This window comes from Notechis scutatus, chromosome 11 (genome assembly GCF_049901735.1).
Source record: "Notechis scutatus isolate UNSWTSFEM ecotype Mainland chromosome 11, rNotScu1.2, whole genome shotgun sequence".
In the NCBI taxonomy this organism is placed as follows: domain Eukaryota; kingdom Metazoa; phylum Chordata; class Lepidosauria; order Squamata; family Elapidae; genus Notechis; species Notechis scutatus.
Window position 1 is genome coordinate 18,486,978 of NC_142019.1, and position 21,740 is coordinate 18,508,717.

At 43.3% G+C, this 21,740-nt stretch overlaps 1 protein-coding gene across 6 annotated transcripts in view; it reads left to right on the forward strand.

Moving 5' to 3' along the window:
- IQCH (IQ motif containing H) overlaps positions 1–21,740 on the forward strand; it is a 103,487-nt gene that overhangs the window by 73,098 nt on the left and 8,649 nt on the right. For 3 of the 6 annotated variants that reach the window (XM_087972935.1, XM_087972940.1, XM_087972936.1), the window contains 3 exons: positions 1,109–1,229; positions 2,819–3,105; positions 21,284–21,442. In XM_087972935.1, the coding sequence (XP_087829061.1) occupies positions 1,109–1,229; positions 2,819–3,105; positions 21,284–21,442 (567 nt within the window). The remainder of the gene's footprint in view (positions 1–1,108; positions 1,230–2,818; positions 3,106–21,283; positions 21,443–21,740) is intronic. The other 3 variants (XM_087972937.1, XM_087972939.1, XM_087972941.1) reach the window with 3 other exon arrangements.

Here is a 21,740-nt window from a genome sequence, read left to right on the forward strand (position 1 = left end):
AAGCAGGAGGACAAAAGGAGTGAGGGAGACCTTTCTCCCATCCGTTGCAGCCAGCAGGAGCAAGAACAGAGTCCCAAGATTGTGGTGCGAAGGGGCAATTAGTCCTCTTTGGAGCATGGGACATTTCTAATTTCAAGGGGTCGTGAAGCAGAAGAAAAAGGCTCAAGGGAAAGAGGGAAGCGACTGTGAGTGACCTGGAACGCGATGTGCAAAAGTTCCCAAGTTTGATGTGCTTGCTCAGCTTCCAGGCCGCGGGCCTGATTGAAACCATGAAGTTAAGACCTGGGCCTGGGTTGTTGCCTTTTGTGTGTGCGCGCAAATCCGTGGTTCTTTTAGGGACTTGGGAAGCATCCTACATGGATTGCCTCTTGCATCAGCATCCCTTTATCTCCTGCACCCAACTGATCCCGGTTTCACTTATGTGGTCTTTTATTTAACTGAGGGCAGTTTTGAATAAAGGACCAACAACCAAAACCATATAAGTCAAAGGTGACTTGTGATGAGCTAGGACAAGATCCGGGGAGATGACATCAGAGCCAAACCAAGAGTTTGAAATGAAAAGTAGGCTCCCCAACGCTAACGCTCTTCAGATACCTTGGCCTGGGGCGTTGGGGAGGGAGTGGGTGCCCGTGAAAACTGTATGGAGGGCAGAATTGGGTGAGACTCCACAAATGTGAGTTCTACATGTGATTCCACAAGAGAGGGTAGGGGAAGGCTTTTGAGTAAAGAGATAATCCGTATCTTTTGAAGGGAAATGAATAGATCTTCCCATTAGGCAAAAATATGAATGGTTTTAATCTCTTAATTCCCCATTTGTATAGTTGTTAAATGTTTGAGTATGTATGTATGTATGTATGTATGTATGTATGTATGTATGTATGTATGTATGTATGTATTCTTTCTTTTTTAAGGAAGAGATTGGGGAGAGACCCCCAAAAGTTGCCAGATACATGAAAGAAGATAGGGGAAACATTTAAAAAAGGGCTTCCTGGCCGTGGTTAAACAGTAACCACACTGCCTGTTGGAGGCCTGGTTTTTAATCACCCCACAAGCCGTTTTCATTTCTGCAGTAAAATTGCTTGTGGTTCTATTTAATTTGTTTCTGCAGGAACCAGCTTTGGTGAAGCTCTCACAGGAGCTGCCGGGCCTTTTAGCACAGCACGCTCAGGCTGTCAATGAGAAACGATTTCCTACATGGGGGAAATTCCTCCAAACGTTTGTGAGTCAAGGTAAATAAGACTGCTACATTCCTGCTAAGTGCTATCAGGGATAATTATGTCGCCAGCACTTTGTTCTCATTCATTGGGATATTTCTCCACTTCCACCCTCTTCCCTTCCCCGCGTTAACGTTTCTTATCTTTTTAAGAATGAAATACAGGCAGCCATCTTCGACCAGGCCCACTTTGGACAGGATCATGCGCCCGCCGGGATAGAAAGAGGGATGCCCTTATTCACTTCAATGGTTTTGAGATTCCCACCTCCCTCCCTTCTCTAAAGTTACCCCCCATAGGTAAAATTTCTGTCCCACTTTGGGTTGAGAAAACGAGCAACCTAAAAACGGCCCAGAACTGTTGGGTGAGGCTGTCCCTGGGTTGTTGTGGGTATGTCGTGGTCTTGGGGTGAGGGGAGTCCCATTGGGGTGCTGTGAAAAAGCCCCAAGTGTGGGCCATGGACATCACAGCAGAGAGGAGCAATTGTGGAAATGGATGGAAGTTCCCTTCGTGTTTCTTTCTTCACTCGCAAACTTTGGCTAGTTGGAATTGGTGAGGAACTGGAGCGATAAAGACCACCGAATCCTCATCTTTCGTCAGTTCTGTTCATCTCCTTCTTCTCTGCTCTCTGGAGTCCACATGAGGCATTTTCAAGCAGTTTTGCAAGTCATCATGTTTAAGAATGAGAAGCTCCATATATCAATAACCACATACATACATGCATACCTTTACATCCCTGGACGTCCCAGGTGGGTTTGTTCCAGCTCGTCTTTCTGATGTTCTTGACCTGGTGATTCTTCTTGTATAGAGAAAATTAGAACCCTCCAACATTGGGCATGTAACAGTAAATACGACTTTCAGATTGAGTCAGAAAATGGTTATAGTTCCTTACAACTCAGCAAGGAGAATTTTGCGCCTGCAGGACTTAGGTTTTCAACACGGAGTGTCCTCTACCTACCTACCACCATTGGATACGGTTTCCTCCCTTTGCTCCTTCCCCATCCTTCTGCTCTGAAAGAGAAAGAATATGGGCAGAGTGGTCAGTCCTTCAGGATACTTAGAGTAGGAAGTAAGAAGCTCTTCCATTTTCCTACACCAAGACATGGATTTTATTTATTTAAAAATTTAGATTTCTAAAGCCACCAACTCAACTGTAGCATCAGGAATGGTGGTGGGTTTCTCTTTATAATTGCTCAGCCTATACCCAATTCCCCTCCAAATATAACCACAGCCACCAAAGAAACTGCCCCTTATAAGCCCAGGCAAAGTCAGGATTGACTTTCCCGTTTAACAAGGCAGGAGCAACTTCTGCAACGAGTGATGGAATCAAACGTATTTACTTTTGGAAACTGCTTGGGGTAAGGCTGTAACCCAGGGGTGTCCAACCTTGGCAACTTTAAGACTTGTGGACTTCAACTCCCAGAATTCCTCAGCCAGCAAAGCTGGCTGAGGAATTCTGGGAGTTGAAGTCCACAAGTCTTAAAGTTGCCAAGGTTGGACACCCCTGCTGTAACCATTGCTTTATAAAATCATCCTTTTGCAATGGGGACATTTGTAGAGTGTGCAATGAAGCGGCTTGACGCTGGTGCTCTTGTGTCTCCGACCAGGTGGAGTCGTAGAAGCCTTCCCACCTTCCGATAGCATCACCAGCCTCACCGTGGACATGCTGATTGAACCCACCGGGGAAGTCACCATGGTTTCCTGCGGAGACCAGTTCCACGCCGAGGGTCCTTTCCAGTCTTCAGGAACCACCCTTCCTCAGGCTTCCATTGAACCCAAGCTCCTTCACCAGCTGTGTCTTAAAATCGGGGAGGCCTGCAAATCCAGGGCGGTGGTGGGATACTTTTCGGTCGACTTTGTGACTTTCATCCACCCGCAGACTTTGAGGCAGCAGGTGAGCCATAAAGGTAGAGCTTCGGTTCCTTTGGCACTCTCTCCAGAATCACTGCAGAATCACTGGATTCCTGGGGTTGTGGGAGAAGGGGTGGGGGGTGGGGGCAGGTGCAGCAAAGTGTTTTCTTTTATTAAGCCCTGCACCCTAATTAACCCCGGATCCTCAGAAATATGTGCTGCGGAAAATCCGGAATAAATGCTGATCTCTTATAGAATGGAATGGAATGGAATGGAATGGAATGGAATGGAATGGAATGGAATGGAATAGAATAGAATAGAATAGAATAGAATAGAATAGAATAGAATAGAATAGAATAGAAATGCAGAATGTAGTGGAGTGGAGTGGAGTGGAATGGAGTGGATGGAATGGAATGGAATGGAATGGAATAGAATAGAAGTGGAGTGGAGTGGAGTGGAATGGAATGGAATAGAATAGAATAGAATAGAATAGAATAGAATAGAATAGAGAATGGAATAGAATAGAATAGAATAGAATAGAATAGAATAGAATAGAATAGAATAGGAATAAAGTGGAGTGGAATGAAATCGAATGGAATGGAGTGGAATAGAATATTGGGATGAAGAATAGAAATAGAAATAGAATAGAATAGAATAGAATAGAATAGAATAGAATAGAATAGAATAGAATAGAATAGAATAGAATATTGGGATGAAGAATAGAATAGAAATAGAATAGAATATAGAATGGAATAGAATGGAATAGAATAGAATAGAATATTGAGATAGAATAGAATAGAAATAGAATAGAATAGAATAGAATAGAATAGAATAGAATGAAGAATAGAATAGAATAGAACAGAATAGAATTCTTTATTGGCCAAGTGTGGTTGGACACACAAGGAATTTGTCTTGGTGCAAATACTTTAGCCTTTAGGTTCAGGGGCTTTTTCTACTTTGTTTACATTTCTCCAGGGGTGGCTGCAGAATCTACCTTTGTCATTCAGCCACCCAGTTTTCTGTTCCTTGACCTCAAGGGGAAAGTATTAAACACCGATGGGAAGATTCCTGGTGAAATATTTGTGTTTTAAACCAGCAGAATAAATCAACCCAAGTGAACGGGGGTGTCCAAGAAAAGACTTAGATATCCGTTTTTTCCGGCTGGTATAAGGTTATCTACCTCGGGCAGGAGATTGGACTAGTCCAGGGTTCTCCAACCTTGGCAACCTTAAGCCTGGTGGACTTCAACTCCCAGAATCCCCCAAAGCCTGGCTTTGCTGGCTGGGGAATTTGGGGAGTTTGCAGGGGTCCGGGAGAGCCCCTAGCTAAGATTCTGTGCAGTTTAGAGAGCCGCCCCCCAAATCCCACTCCTGGCTGGCCCCGCCCACCCTTCCCCTCCCAGCAGTCCCCACGCGACCCATTTTCAATGCAGGTAAGTGCAGGGTGCATGCAGAGGCTTGGGGAGGTGTGTTAAATGGGCGCGGATGAGGAAGGGGCAGGACTCAGGAATTCAAGAAACTCTTTATTTACAAGCTGAATTCAAAAAGCCACCAACGTGGCCAGCGCCACCTTTTTATGACCGGCACTGTCCGACCCTTCAGCCACTGACAGGGACTCAATCTCCCCACCAGCGGCTGAACCGTTCAGTGGAGTCTTACATCAGACTCCACTTTGCATATAACGTAAGGCTCATGTTAATGTGGCGTCATGCATATTTAACAGGAGGACTGAAAATATTTGGGAATAAAATGAAGCAAGGTTTGTTTTGATTTGGGAGCAAAACTTTCCACTTTATTCTGGCTGTGTTACATTTAACTTTGTGCTGCCAAGGAGCCCAGCTAGATAGCAGTTTGGTCTTTTTTCTCTCCCCTGGTGTCATTTCCTCCCCCAAAAAGGTTCTAGAGAAAACTCTTCGCCCTTTTCCTTCAAGTTTCCTTCCATCCTTTCATCATCCACATCAGCCCCTGTTTCTTTTTCCCCCAGGGGCTCTACACCTTGCGATTTCCTACATTTCCCAGTTTGTGCCACAACTTTAGCATTACTTAAGCCGAGTTTCCCACCCCCCCCAACTTAATTAGATATAGAGGCAATTAATGATGCCATCTGTCTTGTTGTGTGAGAGAGAGATTACACCAAAGATTGTGCTTCTGAAAGCATTATTTTTTTTGGCAAACTAGAAATCCTATTAGACTTGTTCAAACACTCTCACACTAATTTCCCATTTTAGATCAGTAGCTCAAAGGCTGAAATAAATTCTCCAGAACTATTGTACACTCAGGCATCCTCCAGGAATTGTCTTTTACTGAAGATAACCAATGATCTATGTTATTTCTCTAAACCTAAAAATTAAATATATCATTGAACATCTGTTACCACTATAGTGAAAGAGTACTTAAATATCCCCAAATCCCAGAGATTGTGATACGATACGAGTCTTTTCAAAATCCCAGAAATTTCTGCACATACAAAATGGGACAGGTTTTTGCTGGTAGCTAATAGACCTGAGATAACCCTTCAGTTTTAGGAGTAGATGAAATATGAAATTTGTTTAGGAGCTGCCATCGTTTGGGGTGCAGCTAGCGAAGCAATTCAGGGGTAACCTCAGAGTTTGAGGAATCTCCCTTTCCTGTCCCCTCTAGAAACCATTGGTCAGGCACATGGGATTAGGGTTATAGTGGGGGGACTCATGCTCAGTGACTCCTGCACACAGTCACGAGTCCTGTTTCCTTCACTTCACCTTTGTTCTTTGACTTTCAGTGGAATCATAAAAAATAGTTTTGTCAATTGCTAGAACTGGGCCATACAGGAGTAATTTCCTTTACCCTTTCAGCGAGTCTCCAGCAAGATTCTTGAGGTCCCTGTGACTGCACTCTCTTCTGCACTCAGGAGCTGGTCATGGAAGAGCTAAATGATCAGAATAACATAGCTGGAAGGGACCTTGGAGGTCTTCTAGTCCAACCCCCTGCTTAGGCAGGAAACCCTGCACCATTTCAGACAAATGGTTACCCAATCTCTTCTTAAAAACTTCCAGTGTTGGAGCATTCACAACTTCTGGAGGCAAGTTGTTCCACTGGTTGATCGTTCTCACTGTCAAGAAATTTCTTAGTTCCAGGTTGCTTCTCTCCTTGATTAGTTTCCATCCGTTGCTTCTTGTCCTGCCTTCAGGGGCTTTGGGAAAATAGGTTGACCGCCCCCCACTTCTCTGTGGCAGGCACTCAAATATTGGAACTCTGTATCATGTCCCCTCACCCCGTCTTCTTTTCATTAGACTAGACATGCCGAATTCCTGCAACTATTCTTCATGTGTTTTAGCCTCCACATCTCTAATCCTTGTTGCTCTTCTCTGCAACAAATGGATCCCTGGGAAAAGAGATCTTAGATGTTTCAGATTATACAAGGAAGGTTTGTAGAGTTGTCTAATATCTTGAGTTAGTTCTGATTTGTACAGCATTTGTATTGTAGTCCTGGTTCTGAAAGAAAGAAGATGGAACAGAATGAAATGGACCAAAATTACAATTAGAAATAATATATCAATTGAGTGTGTTTTCAATAATTGTTAACAACAACTCAACTCGTATTCAGTAAGCCAATTTCGGTGGTATTTACTACAAATATGGCCTTGTTATCACATTGCTTTGAGTAAGGTGGCTGTTTCTGTCTCCATTCTTGTTTCAATACAATACAAGCTAGTTTTGTCTCCAAGGGATCTTATAGATTTTATGAACTGACTTTCCTCTCAAGCAATAATAGAATTGATTGACAGTGAGGATCAAGGCTTAAGTGATTAGGTTCCTAATTTGAAGAACTGCTGGTTGACAATATAAAGAGAATCTGCATAGTTCAGAGCAGCAACAAGAAACCACAACCAAACTTCAGAACAATCAGAAGCAAGCAGCTTATCTGATAACTTTATTGTTACGGCTCACAACCACAATCCACCTGGTATTGTGATTAAGGTGTTGATCTATTCTATGACTTGAGGAGATTGCAATTGAAGCATTTTGAGCCACGATGCCGCAGTGGTTAGAGTGCAGTACTGCAGGCTACTTCTGCTGACTGCCGGCTGTCTGCAATTTGGCAGTTCGAATCCCACCAGGCTCCAGGTTGACTCAGCCATCCATCCTTCCGAGGTGGGTAAAAGGAGGAGCCAGATTGTTGGGGGCAAGAGGTTGACTCTGTAAACCGCTTAGAGAGGGCTGGAAAGCACTGGGAAGCGGTATATAAGTCTAAGAGCTATTACTATTGCTATTTTCCTTCCTTCCTTCCTTCCTTCCTTCCTTCCTTCCTTCCTTCCTTCCTTCCTTCCTTCCTTCCTTCCTTCCTTCCTTCCTTCCTTCCTTCCTTCCTTCCTTCCTTCCTTCCTTCCTGCTCCATGGTTAGAATACAGTATCACAGGCCACCTCTGCCCACTGCCAACAGTTTGATCCTGATCAGCTCAAGGTTGGCCCAGCTTTCCATCCTCCCAAGGTGAGTAAAATGAGGACCCAGATTGTTGGGGGAAAGAGGCTGACTCTTAGAGAGGGCTGTAAAAGCCCTCTGAAGCGGTATGTAAGTCTAAGTGCTATTGCTAAGGCCTGCCTTCCTTCCTTCCTTCCTTCCTTCCTTCCTTCCTTCCTTCCTTCCTTCCTTCCCAGTGGTTAGAATGCAGAACGGCAGGCTAATTCTGCTCACTGTCAGCAGTTGAAACCTGACCAGCTCAAGGTTGCCTCAGCCTTCCATCCTTCCGAGGTGGGTAAAATGTGGACCCAGATTCTTGGGGCAAGAGGCTGACTCTGTAAACCGCTTAGAGAGGGCTGGAAAGCACTGGAAAGCGGTGTATAAGTCTAAGTGCTACTGCTATTTTTCAGCCATGGAAATTCCATGGGTGACCTTGTGCCCAGATTTTTTTTTCTCATCTCAGGATGCCTTAAGGATAAAAAATAAGGAATGTTGTAAGTCACCTTGCAGTCGTGGAAGAAAGCTATACATCCAATTACCTGATGCATTATGGGGAGGCAGAATATGAAATTTTCAGTTGTGACTACCAGGCAAAACTCAAAAGGAACGAAAATGATGTCCAAAGTATGTGATAGTGGTGGGATTTCTATTCTGGTTTGGAGTTTCCAGACAACACCTTTTCTCCTTCAGACAGAAGCTTCTGGGTCTGGGGGATGCCCAAGGAAGCTTCCGCGGGAGACAATTCATTTCCCCCACATCAATATTTTCTCCAAGCCCAAAACCTCCTTTGTGACTTCTGCTGGCTTAATTCTTGGTCAGGTGAAGGACTAGGATGGGAAGCTAGAGGGCATCAGTGCTAATGCCAATCAAATAAGGATGTTAAAGTAGGAAAACCGTGAGGACCAATTCCCTCCACCTACCTTAAACCCAGAATCTTTCCCCATTCAGAGATTGCAGTAATCTTGATTATTATTGCATGCTGAAGCATATTAATGAGTCCACCTTCCATATTAAGAAATTATTCTAGATAGAAGAACAAATCCATCTTTCTGATTAGCTATAAATTCATTTTTCCCCCGAAGAGCATCAAAGTAGCATCTTTTAGTGATGGATTATATTCTAAGTATATATTAAGCAGGAATGTTTGAGAAGAAATCTGTTTTAAAGACTGTTTTCCAAACACCTTCTCTACTCTTCTTCGACTGGGAAAATAGTTCTCCATTTTTCTGACAATATTTTAATACCAATTTTCAATCTGTTATTTCACTGATTAAATGCTAGACAGTTCATGTAGGATTTTTTTTAATTAGTTTAGCCAACAGTTTTAGAAATGACCCAGCTAGCCTGTTGAAAGGGATATGTAATTGGCTAAGGAAAGCTGAGTAGGTACATGAAGACTTTTCTCTCGTCACTGCGATGATTAAAGAAATCTGAAAATTTTGATTCCCCAATGCAACCTTCATCATCACAAAGCAAAACGAAGCAAATCAAACTCTCAAGCAGACACTGCACAAATTAGTTTGAGAAAGGGAGTGGGAGCCCTTTATCTTGGGTGGGTTTCTGCCTGTCAAGATCCGTATTTCCGAGTCTCTATTTCAGTGGGTCTTTCTTTTCTTTTTTTTCCACAAATGCTGTTAAAAGCAGAAGTTGGAATTACAAACAAAACATTGTAAGGCGGGTTATTGGTGAGACAATACATTTTGTAAAACATGCAATCCTCCATTAGACCTCAAAATATCCTGGGTGGTTTTATAGATTGGGAGAATGAAACCATTTCCAGGATAATCTGCCTTCAGTCTGAAACAGATGAAGGGGCTTGGAGATGGTGCAAAGGGGGCTTGTAGGAGTTGCTTTTCTATAAGGAGATAAACTGGCACTTGGGATGATACTGGAGACGGTGCTTCAGCATTCATAGGTCTTCAAGAAGAAAATACAGCTCTGACCAACTGCCATAGTCAGGACCAGTGGGGTGCAGGTGGGGAAGGACCTTAGAGGTCTTCTGCTCCAACCCCCTCTGCCCAAGCAGGAGACCCTACACCATTTCTGACCGAGGGCAGTCCAGTCTCTTCTTGAATGCCTCCAGTGATGAAGCTCCCACAACTTCTGAAGGCAACTTCTGTTCCACGGGTTGATTGTTCCCCCTGTCAGAAAATTCCTCCTTATTTCCTTATTTTTTTAATAAACTTTATTAGTCTTTTATATATTTTAAAAATAAAACAAAAAATAAATATCATGACATTAACAGTTTTGTGACATTCATCTCATACATTTCTATCTTTTGTGCATATTTACAAATATATACAATTTTGTGTAAATATATACATTTAATCTATAAGTTGCTTATCTTTAATTCCTTCATTTTCTATCTGTTTTAATTTGATCCAATTATATCATTTTCCCCAAATTCTATAGTATTCAGACTCCTCTTTCTCTTGTACCATTAAAGTCAATTTGTCCATTTTAGCACAAGCCATTATTTCTGGAATAATCAGTTCATCTGAGGTTATATAGTTGTGCTTCCAGCATTGAGCATAAGCTATTCTAGCAGCCGTTAAGATACGTAATACAATATACTTTATATTTTTTTGCACATTTCTTTTTGAATATCCCTAACAAAAATAATTCTGGTTCCAATTCTACTTGTTCCTTAAGAATTTCTTGCAGCCATTATTTAATTTTAAGCCAATATTTCTGAGCTTCTGAACAGGACCACCACATGTGGTAGAAGGTACCCTCTTTCTTTCTACATTTCCAACATGCCGGATTCATGTTGGGATATATCTTCGCCAATCTCCCGGGGGGTAAATACCATCTATAAAACATCTTATAAATATTCTCTTTGTGTGATGCCGATTTTGTTAGTTTATAATTTAGGTTCCAAATGCTTTCCCACTCTGTCAAATTTATATTATGTCCTATGTTTTGAGCCCAAGCTATCATACATCCCTTAACAACATTTTCTTCTAATTCTACCTCTAACAAATATTTACAATTTTTAATGTGTGGCTTTTTAATGTGTGGCTTGCAGGAAACGGGCTTCGGCCTGCTTGTTTCCAGGAGCACATGTGGTAGTCTTCCTATTGTTGAAAGGCTGGAAAATGCCTTTCTTCTGAGGGTTCGGTTTTCCTGATGGGAGAACTCCAGTGCAAGGACACAGGCAACTGCTTGGAAGCTGGTTCTTTTTATTTTTCAGGAAGGTGAGAGATAGCAAGAAGTCTGCTCCTGGGGCTAGCTCGCTTTGTATGATAAGCCCCTGATTTATATACCTTTTTCTCATTTTGTGTGTGTATGTGCTTGTGTTTGTATTTCTTAATGTTTTAAATCCTTTCAGGGGTTGTCTTCATTTCCGCCGGAGGGTAAACTCCGTGGGGTGCAGAAGGCAAACTTTGCAGGGTGGTTTGATTGGATTATCAGTTTCCTAATGTTTTCTTGTGGCAATCTCCTGTCTGTCTCCTTTGCAATATATTTTGTGTCTTTTGTCTGTTTGTTTAGCTGATTTGGCATGTCTTGTGTTTGTAAGGGTTTTCTTTTCTTGTTTCCTTAGTTTTCTTAATTACTTGGCTTTTGTCTAGGGGGCTTCTTTCAATACCTTTTATTAAATCTCTTTTCCTATGCAAGTTTGTTTTATGGCTGGCCTGATGTTCCCTTTGGGCTTTTCCTGCTTGGGTGTCACCACTGTCCTCATGAAGTTCCCTTTCCACATTATCTCACCTGATCCCATGCTCTGGTGCACCTCATTCAGGTCTCAAGAACTGCCCAAGCACATGGCCGTATCAGCCCTTCTTTCCAAGTGCTTCAGAATAAGGAGGTCATTTTGCTCCTAAAGGTGCTTTTTTTTTTCAACTGGCAATTGGACTTTCTTGGTTTTTTTTTTCTTTGAAGACGTTTCGCTTCTCATCCAAGAAGCTTCTTCAGCTCAGTTCACTTCAGTTCGGTACTGAAGAAGCTTCCTGGATGAGAAGCGAAAATGCCTCCAAGGGAAAAAAACCAAGAAACTCTAGTTGCCTTTTGAAAAAAGCCCTTGGAGACAACCATGACCTACCTGCATGACTGAGGATCTCCTGAGACATCAAGGTCGTTTTGCCATTCTTCAGCCAAATAGGGAATGCAGATTGTGCAGAGGGAGAGAAAACTCACTTGGGGACAAGGAAACAGCAAACCAAGTGCAGAATACGGAATAGCAGAGTTAGGAGCTACTCTTTGCTTGCATTTTTCCTTCACCTGCCATCAGGAAAAGAAGGCCGGGGTTTTCTCTGCCAGTAGAAATGACTGGCGTCCTTTTAGATAGTATTTTTTCCTCTGCTTGGATGTCTGCACAGACTAAAATACACTAAAACCATAAGTAAATTACTCATAAGTAACTAAAACATTGGAACAGAGTAATCCCATCACGTGCTTCTGCCCGCTCCAAACATTTTGGCTTTCAGCCGTGCGCTGATATTTGTGTTCTCACCAGCCAAACTTCTCCAGAATTGGTTTCTGCCTTTGGGTGCTGGCTGCAATCCTTCGGGATCTGTCTCACCTCTGTGGGTGGCCTTTCACAGCCGCAGTGGGTCCTTTCTGTACAGATAGGCCTCAACATACAACCGCAGTTGATCCGATAGAGGAGGAGGAGGTGATTAAGAAAATAATGGAATGTGCAGGGATGAGTAGATTAACACTGGCAATTAGAGCGCAAGAAGAAAAAGAACATTACAAAATGTGGGATTTGTTTTATCAACGGCTAGATAGAAAAACAGGAAAATGAAATATAAATGTAATATAATAGTAAATATAATACAGTAGTAATGTTATGTTACAAGTGTTTATTATGGAATGAATTATAATATAAGCTAGACCTAGTAAAAACTGAGATTTGCTCTAAAAGGATCATAGGGATTTGCAATTAAAGTTTAATGATGATATAATAATAACATAACATGGTATGGAAAGTGGAGTAAATAAATTTAACTGTAGGAGGATACAGTTGGATGTCTGCACAGACTAGATGCTATGCACAAGAAATATGTACCAACCGACACACTGTACAACTGAAAGGTTTTATTTGTTGTTTTATGTTTATGCTTGTTTATGTTTGTTGTTAAAAAATAAAAAACTTTTACAAAAACAAACAAACATACAACCGCAATTGGGACCAGAACGTCCACTGCTAAGCAAGATGGTTGTTAAGTGATTTGCGGACAATTTTATGACCTTTTTGTTGCAGTTGTTAAGCAAATGACTGGAGGTGTTGTGAGAATCACAAGGTTGTGAAGCAAATCCAGCTTTTTCCATTGATAATTGCTTGTCCGAAGCCAGCTAGGAAAATCTTATCATGTGACCCCAGGATCAGTGGTGGGATTCAAATTTTTTTACTACCGGTTCTGTGGGCGTGGCTTGGTGGGCGTGACAGGGGAAGGATATTGCAAAATCCCCCTTCTCTCCCCACCCCAGTAACCTGCTTTCCAGCTCCGTTCTCCTGTGCAGGGCAACCAAAGAAGACCCAGCTGTTCAGCTGTGGGCGTGGCTTGGTGGGCGTGGTGTTCTGTGGGCGTGGCGTGGCTTGATGGGCATGGCAGGGGAAGGATACTGCAAAATCCCCCTTCCCTCCCCACCCCACTAACCTGCTTTCCAGCTCTGTTTTCCTGGGCAGGGCAACCAAAGGAGACCCAGCTGATCAGCCGGGACTCGATGGGAGGCAGAAAGAAGAGATGGGGCCGGTGGGGCCAGTCGGAGGTGGTATTTGCCGGTTCTCCGAACTACTCAAAAATTTCCTCTACCAGTTCTCCAGAACCGGTCAGAACCAGCTGAATACCACCTCTGCCCAGGATGCTTCAACAGTCATAAATACAAGCCAGTTGCCATAATAAATCTTATCATTTGACCTTGGGAATGCTGCGACAGTTGTAAGCGTGAGGACTGGTTGTAATGCATTTTTTTTTCAGTTGTAACTTTGAACAATCACTAAATGAATATTTGTAAGTGTGGGACAACTTGTAATATGTTTTGGCTAGATATGTTTAGTAAATCAAAGTATTTCACCAACCACCACTAGATGGCAGCCAAATCAGGTAAACACTAATTCCAGCAAAAATGTTCAGTCCCATTGTGAGTTTTAACCATTGTAAAGAGAACTGATTTGCATTAATATTTTACTAATTGGCATTTTGACTGTATAATCTAGCCTCTTTTTTAAAAAAAAGCAACCCCCCCCCCCCCGCACATGCAAAAAAGTAGATGCACTCCCTGTAAAAAATATAGATGTCAGTATTGGAGGAAGAAAAACAATTAAATGGAATGAAGAAAAGCGATAATTTAGCAACTGTTTCAGAACTTACGCTTCCCGGCCTTTCTCAAATTTTAAAGCTGAAACATTTACGTGCCTCCTGTAAAGAATGATGCCGTAACTGTGGCTTTATTCACTCTGAACAATTTATATTTTACAGAGAATCTCCTGTGTTGTTGGGTGTCGCAGAGAAATCATAATAATCTGAATTAAAATAAAAATAATTAAAATTACTAATAGTAATAATAATCTGAAAACCTAAAGCTGTATTCAAATGGAATCCGTGCTCAACACTGTGTGAGGATACAACCAAGAGCTTCATCATTTGAGACTTTTGAGATTGGACTGCCATTTCTCAGAAATGGCGTAGGGCCTCTTGCTTGGGCGGGGGGTTGGACTAAATGATCTACAAGGTCCCTTCCAACTCTGTTAATCTGATCTGAAGATATTGCAGTGGAGTTTGGACTGGACAAATGTGTCACTCTCAATATCAACAGAGGGAAAACTAGTGAGACATTAAGGAATCGAGGTATCCTACGGAACTAGCATGAAGAGTCTGGATGAAGACAATCCCCACAAATACCTGGGCATCCTTCAAGCTGACAACATTAAGCACACTGAAGTCAAGAAGAAGGTTAGAAATGAACACATCAAGAGAGTAAAGAAGATCTTAAAAGTCCCAATTCAGTAGAGGAAACACCATCAAGGCAATTAACACCTGGGCAATTCCAGTTATTAGATCTACAGCTGGAATAGTGGACTGGACTCGAATAGATCTCGGCAGGAGAATCGGAAAAATAATGACAATGATTCTTCTCCTTCATCCATGCAGTGATGTTGACTGAATCTGTTTATCAAGGCGCATGGGTGGGTGTGGAATGTTGTAAGTACCAGACAGTTGAAGAAGAACAAAGGGCTTTGGGAGGATATCTGAAGGAGAGTAAAGAAGGCGCACTGATGTTTGTACACCATGAACATTCACCGAGTATCAGCAAGATCAGACTGGCCGACAAAAAGGCCAAATGAAGAATAGAAAAGAGGCATGGGGAAAGTCTTGCATGGCCAGTTCATAAAAAGACTAGAAGGCAAAACCAGTAGCAAGACCTGGCAAAGGCTAAGAGGAGGGAAATTGAAGACAGAGACAGAGGGGCTAATCCTGGCTGCACAAGACCAAGCCTGAAGAACAAAGGCATGCAAAGCCAAAATTGAGGACACAGCAACAGACAGCAAATGCCGCCTCAGCAAAGGAGCTGAAGGAATAGCGGAACATCTAGTTAGCTGGTGCAAGAAGATCGCACAAAGTGACTACAGGCAAGAGCACGACAAAGTAGCAACAACGGTACCTGGGAAGATCTGCAAGAAATACCATTTTGCTACAAGCAAGAACTGGCAGGACCACAAGCTAATAGAAAACGAAGAAGCTTAAAATGCCGTGGGACCTTTTGAATTCAAAACAGAAAAGCAGCTACCGCATAACTTTGCCAGATCTCTCAGTTGTCAATAAGAAAGACCAAAAAAGTCTGCACGCTGGACATGGCAGTGCCTGGAGAGAGCAGAAGAGAAGAGAAAGAAATGAAGAAAATCACAAAATACAAAGACCTGCAAATTGAACTAGAACGACTGTGGAGGAAAGAAAGCAAAGATAGTACCAACAGCGATACTGGGTGCAATTCCAAAACGTCTGGCGCAGCTCTTGAACATTTCTGGCATTGACAAAATCACTATTAGTCAATTGCAAATGGCAGCTATTCCTAGAACTTACCCTGTGACCTTTCATCAAGCAACAACATCTCTCCTTCCAGGCCTTGGGAGGACCCAAGAGGTGGATAAGAATGCCAAATCCAACCTAAACATCTGGCTGCCCGGGCAACCAACTACAATAATGAGATCTGTATGCATGTTTTGCATTCCATCGCCATCAAGTGGGAACTTGGCTAGATGGCTGCAGGACGATATGGAAGAATCGCATCATTGGGGCTTTCTGAACCATATTGGCTGAGCTAGTCCAACCTGTGAGCCACAGTGGCGCAGTGGTCAGAGTGCAGTACTTCAGGCTACTTCTGCTGGCTGCCGGCTGCCGGCAATTTGGCACTTCGAATCCCACCAGGCTCCAAGTTGACTCAGCCTTCCGTCCTTCCGAGGTGGGTCAAATGAGGACCCAGATTGTTGGGAGCAATAGACCGACTCAGTAAACCTTTTAGAGAGGGCTGTAAAAGCCCTTGTGAAGCGGTATACAAGTCTAAGTGCTATTACTGTTGCTATACAGCTCAAGTAGGGGATGGAGACAGCAGGATTTATTGGCTACTAGTGATATAAGAACTGCATCCTTAGATCCCTCACTCCTGACCTAGGCTGATCTAAATGCTAAGCAGGGTTATCCCTGGTTAATACTTGGAGGGGAGACCATCAGGGGAAATCTCTGAAGATGACAATGGCAAAAACAGTATGGATGAGGGCTGACGACAGGCATGGAGAAGGTGTTTAAGGTGCATGGGGGGAGTTGGTGGGCCTTTGGCATAGGAAGGAAGCAAAAAACAGAGAGTGAAGTGATGAGAGAGAAAATGGGGGCGGAGGGAGAACTTCAAATATAAGGCTCAGGAGCCTGCAGCTGATTCGGGCGGTGATGGATGCCAGCACAAAGACTTAAAGAAAAGAGTTATGGCCCGACAGTGATGGGAGAGAAATACGATTCCAGCCGAAATGCTCCCTGCTTAAGGCATCCTGAGATCAATATCACACTCGGTGGGCATCAACAGCAAAACTGGATTTCCTGCAGAGGAGTAAATATCTCCGTTAACCAAGAGGCTGTTCTCCTTTCTCCCTATACGTCACAGGCCCACCTAAGAAGGGTGCAGAAATGGGTTTGGATTTAGGAGCCCAGAGTAGATATCGTTATTGATAGGGGGGGTTCGGTTTACGAAGGAGCCAGTGGGCACAAGTCAGGGTTGAGCGCCTTGCTTTGGGGCTCTGTAGCTCAAAAGCTCTCACGAGGTCTTCCTTTTTTTTTGCCCACAAATGAAAGGGACCCCAGTTGCTGGGCTGACTTTGTTTTTCCACCAAGTGTCAACAGCTAAACCAGGGGTCTCCAAACTTGGCCACTAAGACTTGTGGACTTCAACTCCCAGAATTCTCCAGCCAGCAACTTGTGGGCTTCAACTCAAGAATTATGGGAGTTGAAGTCCACAAATCTTAAAAGTTGCCGAGGTTGGAGACCCCTGAACTAGATTAATCCTTCTCACCAGAGAATAGAAACTGATCTGTCCCCCTTGGTCTTTGGTAAAAGCACTTGGGGCAAAGGCTGCGGTGACCTGCATTGGGCCTTTCAATTCTCTGTGAGATACGAGCTGTATTTACTTACTCTGTGTTGGTTGTTTTACTTCTAGCAAAAAACGATCCTCCCCAGTTATGAGTCAGATGAGAGATTGGTTGCATGTAACTGGCAAAGAAGACACAACTATCTAACGGCCTCTGATAAGCTCATATTTGGCAAAGCTGAGTGAACGCCCCTTTTTTTGGGTGGGGGCAGTTGAATTTTTTTTTCTCAAAAGAAATGCAATTTAATAGCCCGATAGGGAATGACACACAAAATTGTTTCACTGAATTGAACAACCCAGATGATGATGCCTGTTAAATAAGACTCCAAAGTTCTAAAAAAACAACAATTAAGGATTGATGTTGGAAGAAATGAAATAGAAGGCTCTATAGATCTAGCTGGGGGGATGAAATCTGCGGAACGGTGCCAGTTTTGCAGAGTGCACGAATCTGAATGTGACCAATATTGTGCATTTTTCAAACATCTCATCAGGAAAGTGTGAGGGCCAAGGGTAGCATGATAACCGTCTTCCGGTACTCGAGGGAATGAGAAGATGGGGTTGACCCTATTCTCCAAAGCAGTTGAAGGCAAAACAAGAAGTAACTGGTGGAAGATCGTTTTTAAAAAATCCAGCCTAAGGAACTGAAGGGAAATCCCCTGACAGTGAGAACTGTTTGGTTGTTTAGCCTATGGCAGTAAGAACAATGAACCAGTGGAATGACCTACCTCCAGAAGCTGTGGGTGCTCCGTCACTGGAGGTTTTTAAGAAGAGATCGACAGCCATTTGTCTGAATTGGGACACGGTCTCCTGCTAGGGGAGGAGATGGGACCCTTACAACTCTGTCATTCGTATCTCTAAGGTATTCTGATTTTCTTCCCATATGTTGCTTTGAATGTTCTAGAGCTCCAGGCAGCCCAACTCCCAGGCCTTTGGATCAGATTAGAAAACTATTGGAGCCAGCAGGGGGTTGGGCAGGTATGGATGGCTGGGATTTGTCTGCAATAATATGAATGTTGCTAGAGGTCAGCCAAGCTTTGATTTCTCAGTGTCTCATTGCTGCCATCTAGTGGTCAACTTTTTTTCCAACTCGGATCTGCTAACTAGCCCTAGAAACGGGTATGCCTATAAGACAGAGGACAGAAATTCTTCTTGAATAGTTAAAAGAAAAGCATCAAAATACATCATATAATCCATTCCGTCTCAGGGCAAGAAACCTCTGGCAATCAGTTGTCAGGGAAGACGAGAAGAGAATGTTGAGTTCCTAACCAACTGGGGGCTTCCTGGGGGCATTGAGATCCTGGCATGGTTGCCCTGGGTTCTACGCAGCAGAGTTTTCTCTTGTATTCTTTTTAGTTAAATGGCGGTTTTGAGGGCCAGCGAAGGATGTGCACCTCTGTAGGGGAAAATTTAGAAGAGGAGTGCTAGAGAAAAACACTGTAACATTAGAAGTGAAATAGAAGGAAATATTGGCACTGAACTGTACCCAAAGAAGATCCAAGGTCCTCTTTTTTTCTTATGCAATGGGAAATATTTAAGTTGACAAATGGGTTATTTAACAGTAAAACTGATATTTGACAGTTCATTATTAACTGTTTCTGACATGATTTATTTCCTGTTATAAAAAGGGGGCATTATTTTGTAATATGATTCAGAAATTAGCTCCAGTTTAGCAAGAAGCCTTGACTGCCTGACCCCTTAATAGCCTTATAATGATGCCATTTACCATTCAGTGGCTTGTCCAAGTCGTTCTGTGGGAGATTTGCTTCTAAAGGGCCGCTGTTTACAGAGGAGACCCTCCTGGGAATGAACAACCTGTGCCCAGGTGCACAGCCAAAGCTCAGTTCTCCAGAAGTAAAAATGGCAGCTGTGCCCATAGCTACTCAAAGGTGCTTTTGGCTTCAGAAGGCAATTGGACTGTTTTTCCCTTGAGGAGGAAGAAGAAAATATTTTGCTTCTCATTCAAGAAACTTCATCAATTCTGATGGCGGGTGGGTGGGAGAAACTGATGGACTGATTTTGTTTTGTTTTGTTTTGTTTTTAATGGATTGACCTCCTCTTCCTCCTCCACCTATTCGTCCTCCTCCTTTTCCTTTTCCTCTTCCTCTTCCTCTTCTTCCTGCTCCTCCTCCTCCTTCATTCTCTCCCCCTCTAGTTTGCCTATTGAACTGTATCTCAATTTCCAAGGCCACTCTGACTGTATTGGCTGTCTCTCATCTTGTGAAGCATGTTTTAATCCTCTCTACCTCTGTTCAATGGCACCCCAAACCAATACCCACCTACTTGTTAGCTTGGATATCATGAAAACACAGGCGGCCTGCTTAATTTATCACTCAGGGTATCGTGTAAGCCTAGGAAACAGAGTTCCTTATATAAACCATGAATAAATGGCTATGGAAAAGTGAGCCCTACCAAACCTACCATTGCATTCTTACATTTTCAGCCGGTCTGCAACATTCAAGCCTGTCCTAAATCCCAGGGACTATTAAGAATATTGTTTCAGTTATCATCTGTTTGAGGAACTTTTTAAAGAAACATAGAACTGGTCCATCTTTGTCATGGCCAAAATTGGTGTATTTCCAGGCCGTGGGAAGATCTTTGAAAAGGATGGGCCGGATGTTCCCTTAAAACAAGGTGTTTCTCCACCTTGACAATTCGAAGATGTCTGGATTTCAACTCCCAGAGCTCCCCAATCAGCAAGGCTGCCTGGGAAATTCTGGGAGTTCAAATCCACACACCTTCAGTTGCCGCGGTGGAGAAATACTGCCATAGAAGGAAGGAGGAGGTCCCCTGCAGGTGTAGCCCAGGCATCTTTGGTTGTACAGCCTCGTAGTTCTTTAATACAAAAAGTTAACTTTCCAAGCTTTCTCTTCTTCTTCTTCTTTTAGCAAGCCTACTAGAATAGGGCAGTGGAGTCATTTTGTTTCAATTGAGACAGATGTGGTGATTTATTGCAGAGCACTGAGTGGTTCCCCTGAAGATCCTGGTCTATTTTATGCCCGCTTCTAATCCTATCCAATTGTAGAATTGATATATGGCTTGTTTCTTAAGCTCTCTCTGGGATGAGCCAGCTTTCAAATATGTGACTATAAATATGTTTTAGATAGAACAACTGAAAGTGAAGATGACTTGCTGCAGTCATTTGATATACAGCGTGTCATGGTTACATTAAAAAATATGAAGGTGGCCATGGATGCAGTCATAAATAGGCACCTTCTTGGGCATTTGCACTGTTGTTGGTTTACAACACAAGTACTTACCTCTTTGGGCACACTGATAACCTTCTTCCAAGTTTAACTTCAGACATTCGCCCCCAAACCATCTTAACTTGCAGTTGTCAGCCATAGAATCATAGAATTTTTTATTGGTCAAGTTGGACACCCAAGAAATTCGTCTCCGGTGCATAAGCTTATGCCGTACATATCAATAGCAAATAATAGGTCATAGGTCAATTGATAAATCTTAAGAAACCGATAGGAGAAGATAGTAGGAAAGAGGAGAGGATGAGAAAAGATGAGAAGTGAGACAGTGCTAAGGGAATTAAGGGTGCAGCACAGTGGTGGGATTCTACCGGTTCGTCCTGCTTCGTCCAAACCGGTAGTTCCAAGGATCATCTGTGAGTGAACCGATTCGCTCCGACAATCAGGAGATTGTAAGCTGATACGAAATGTAAGGCAGGTTCACAAATTGTTTGAGCCACTTCAGACAATACGTCAGCTGTCGGTGCCTCTTGTGCTCTTCAGATATAAAGGTAAAAGGTAAAGGTTCCCCTTGCACGTAATATGTGCTGGTCGTTTCCCAGCTCTAGTGGGCGGTGCTCATCTCCATTTCAAAGCCAAAGAGCCAAAGCGCTATCTGAAGGCGTCTCCGTGGTCATGTGGCCGGCATGACTAAACGCTGAAGGCGCACGGAACACTGTTACCTTCCCACCAAAGGGGTCCCCGTTTTTCTACTTGCATCTTTTTGACGTGCTTTCGAACGGCTAGGTTGGCAGAAGTTGCTGGGACAAGTAACGGGAGCTCTCTCCGTGACGCGGCGCTAGGGATTCGAACCGCCGAATTGCTAACCTTTCCGATCGACAAGACCAACGTCTTATCCCCCTGAGCCGCCATGTCCCCTGCAGTACGGCCATCCTACCTTCAAGCCGAGAGGTTTATCTTTGAGCCTAAAAGAGAAGCTGTGCTTGACCGGTCTCTTTCTCTCCCAAGGTTTGGGCCACAGACTTGGATCTGCGCTACAGCGATCATTTGGCCATGACTCAGATTGCACTCTATGTGACTGAGGGGACCTTTGACTGCGTGTCAAGTCGCTTCCAGGTACAGCTAGCTCCCAAGAAGGCACCTGTGCAGAAAGAACAGGCCCGATCCGTAAGTGATGCTTGAATGAAGAAACAAATAAGCAGTTTGTGGCCTAAACCAAGGGTCTCCAACCTTGGCCACTTTAAGCCTGGCAGACGTCAACTCCCAGAATTCTGGCTGGGGAATTCTGGGAGTTGACGTCTGCCAGGCTTAAAGTGGCCAAGGTTGGAGACCCCTGCTGTAGGAGAGGGGTCTGAGCCCCAGGGAGGGGTCAAATGCATTATCAGTCATGAGTCCCCGCGTGCCCTCAAGAAATCTAACTCCAGCCCACCTTGAATTCCTTTCTATTCTTAACTCCCGCAAATTT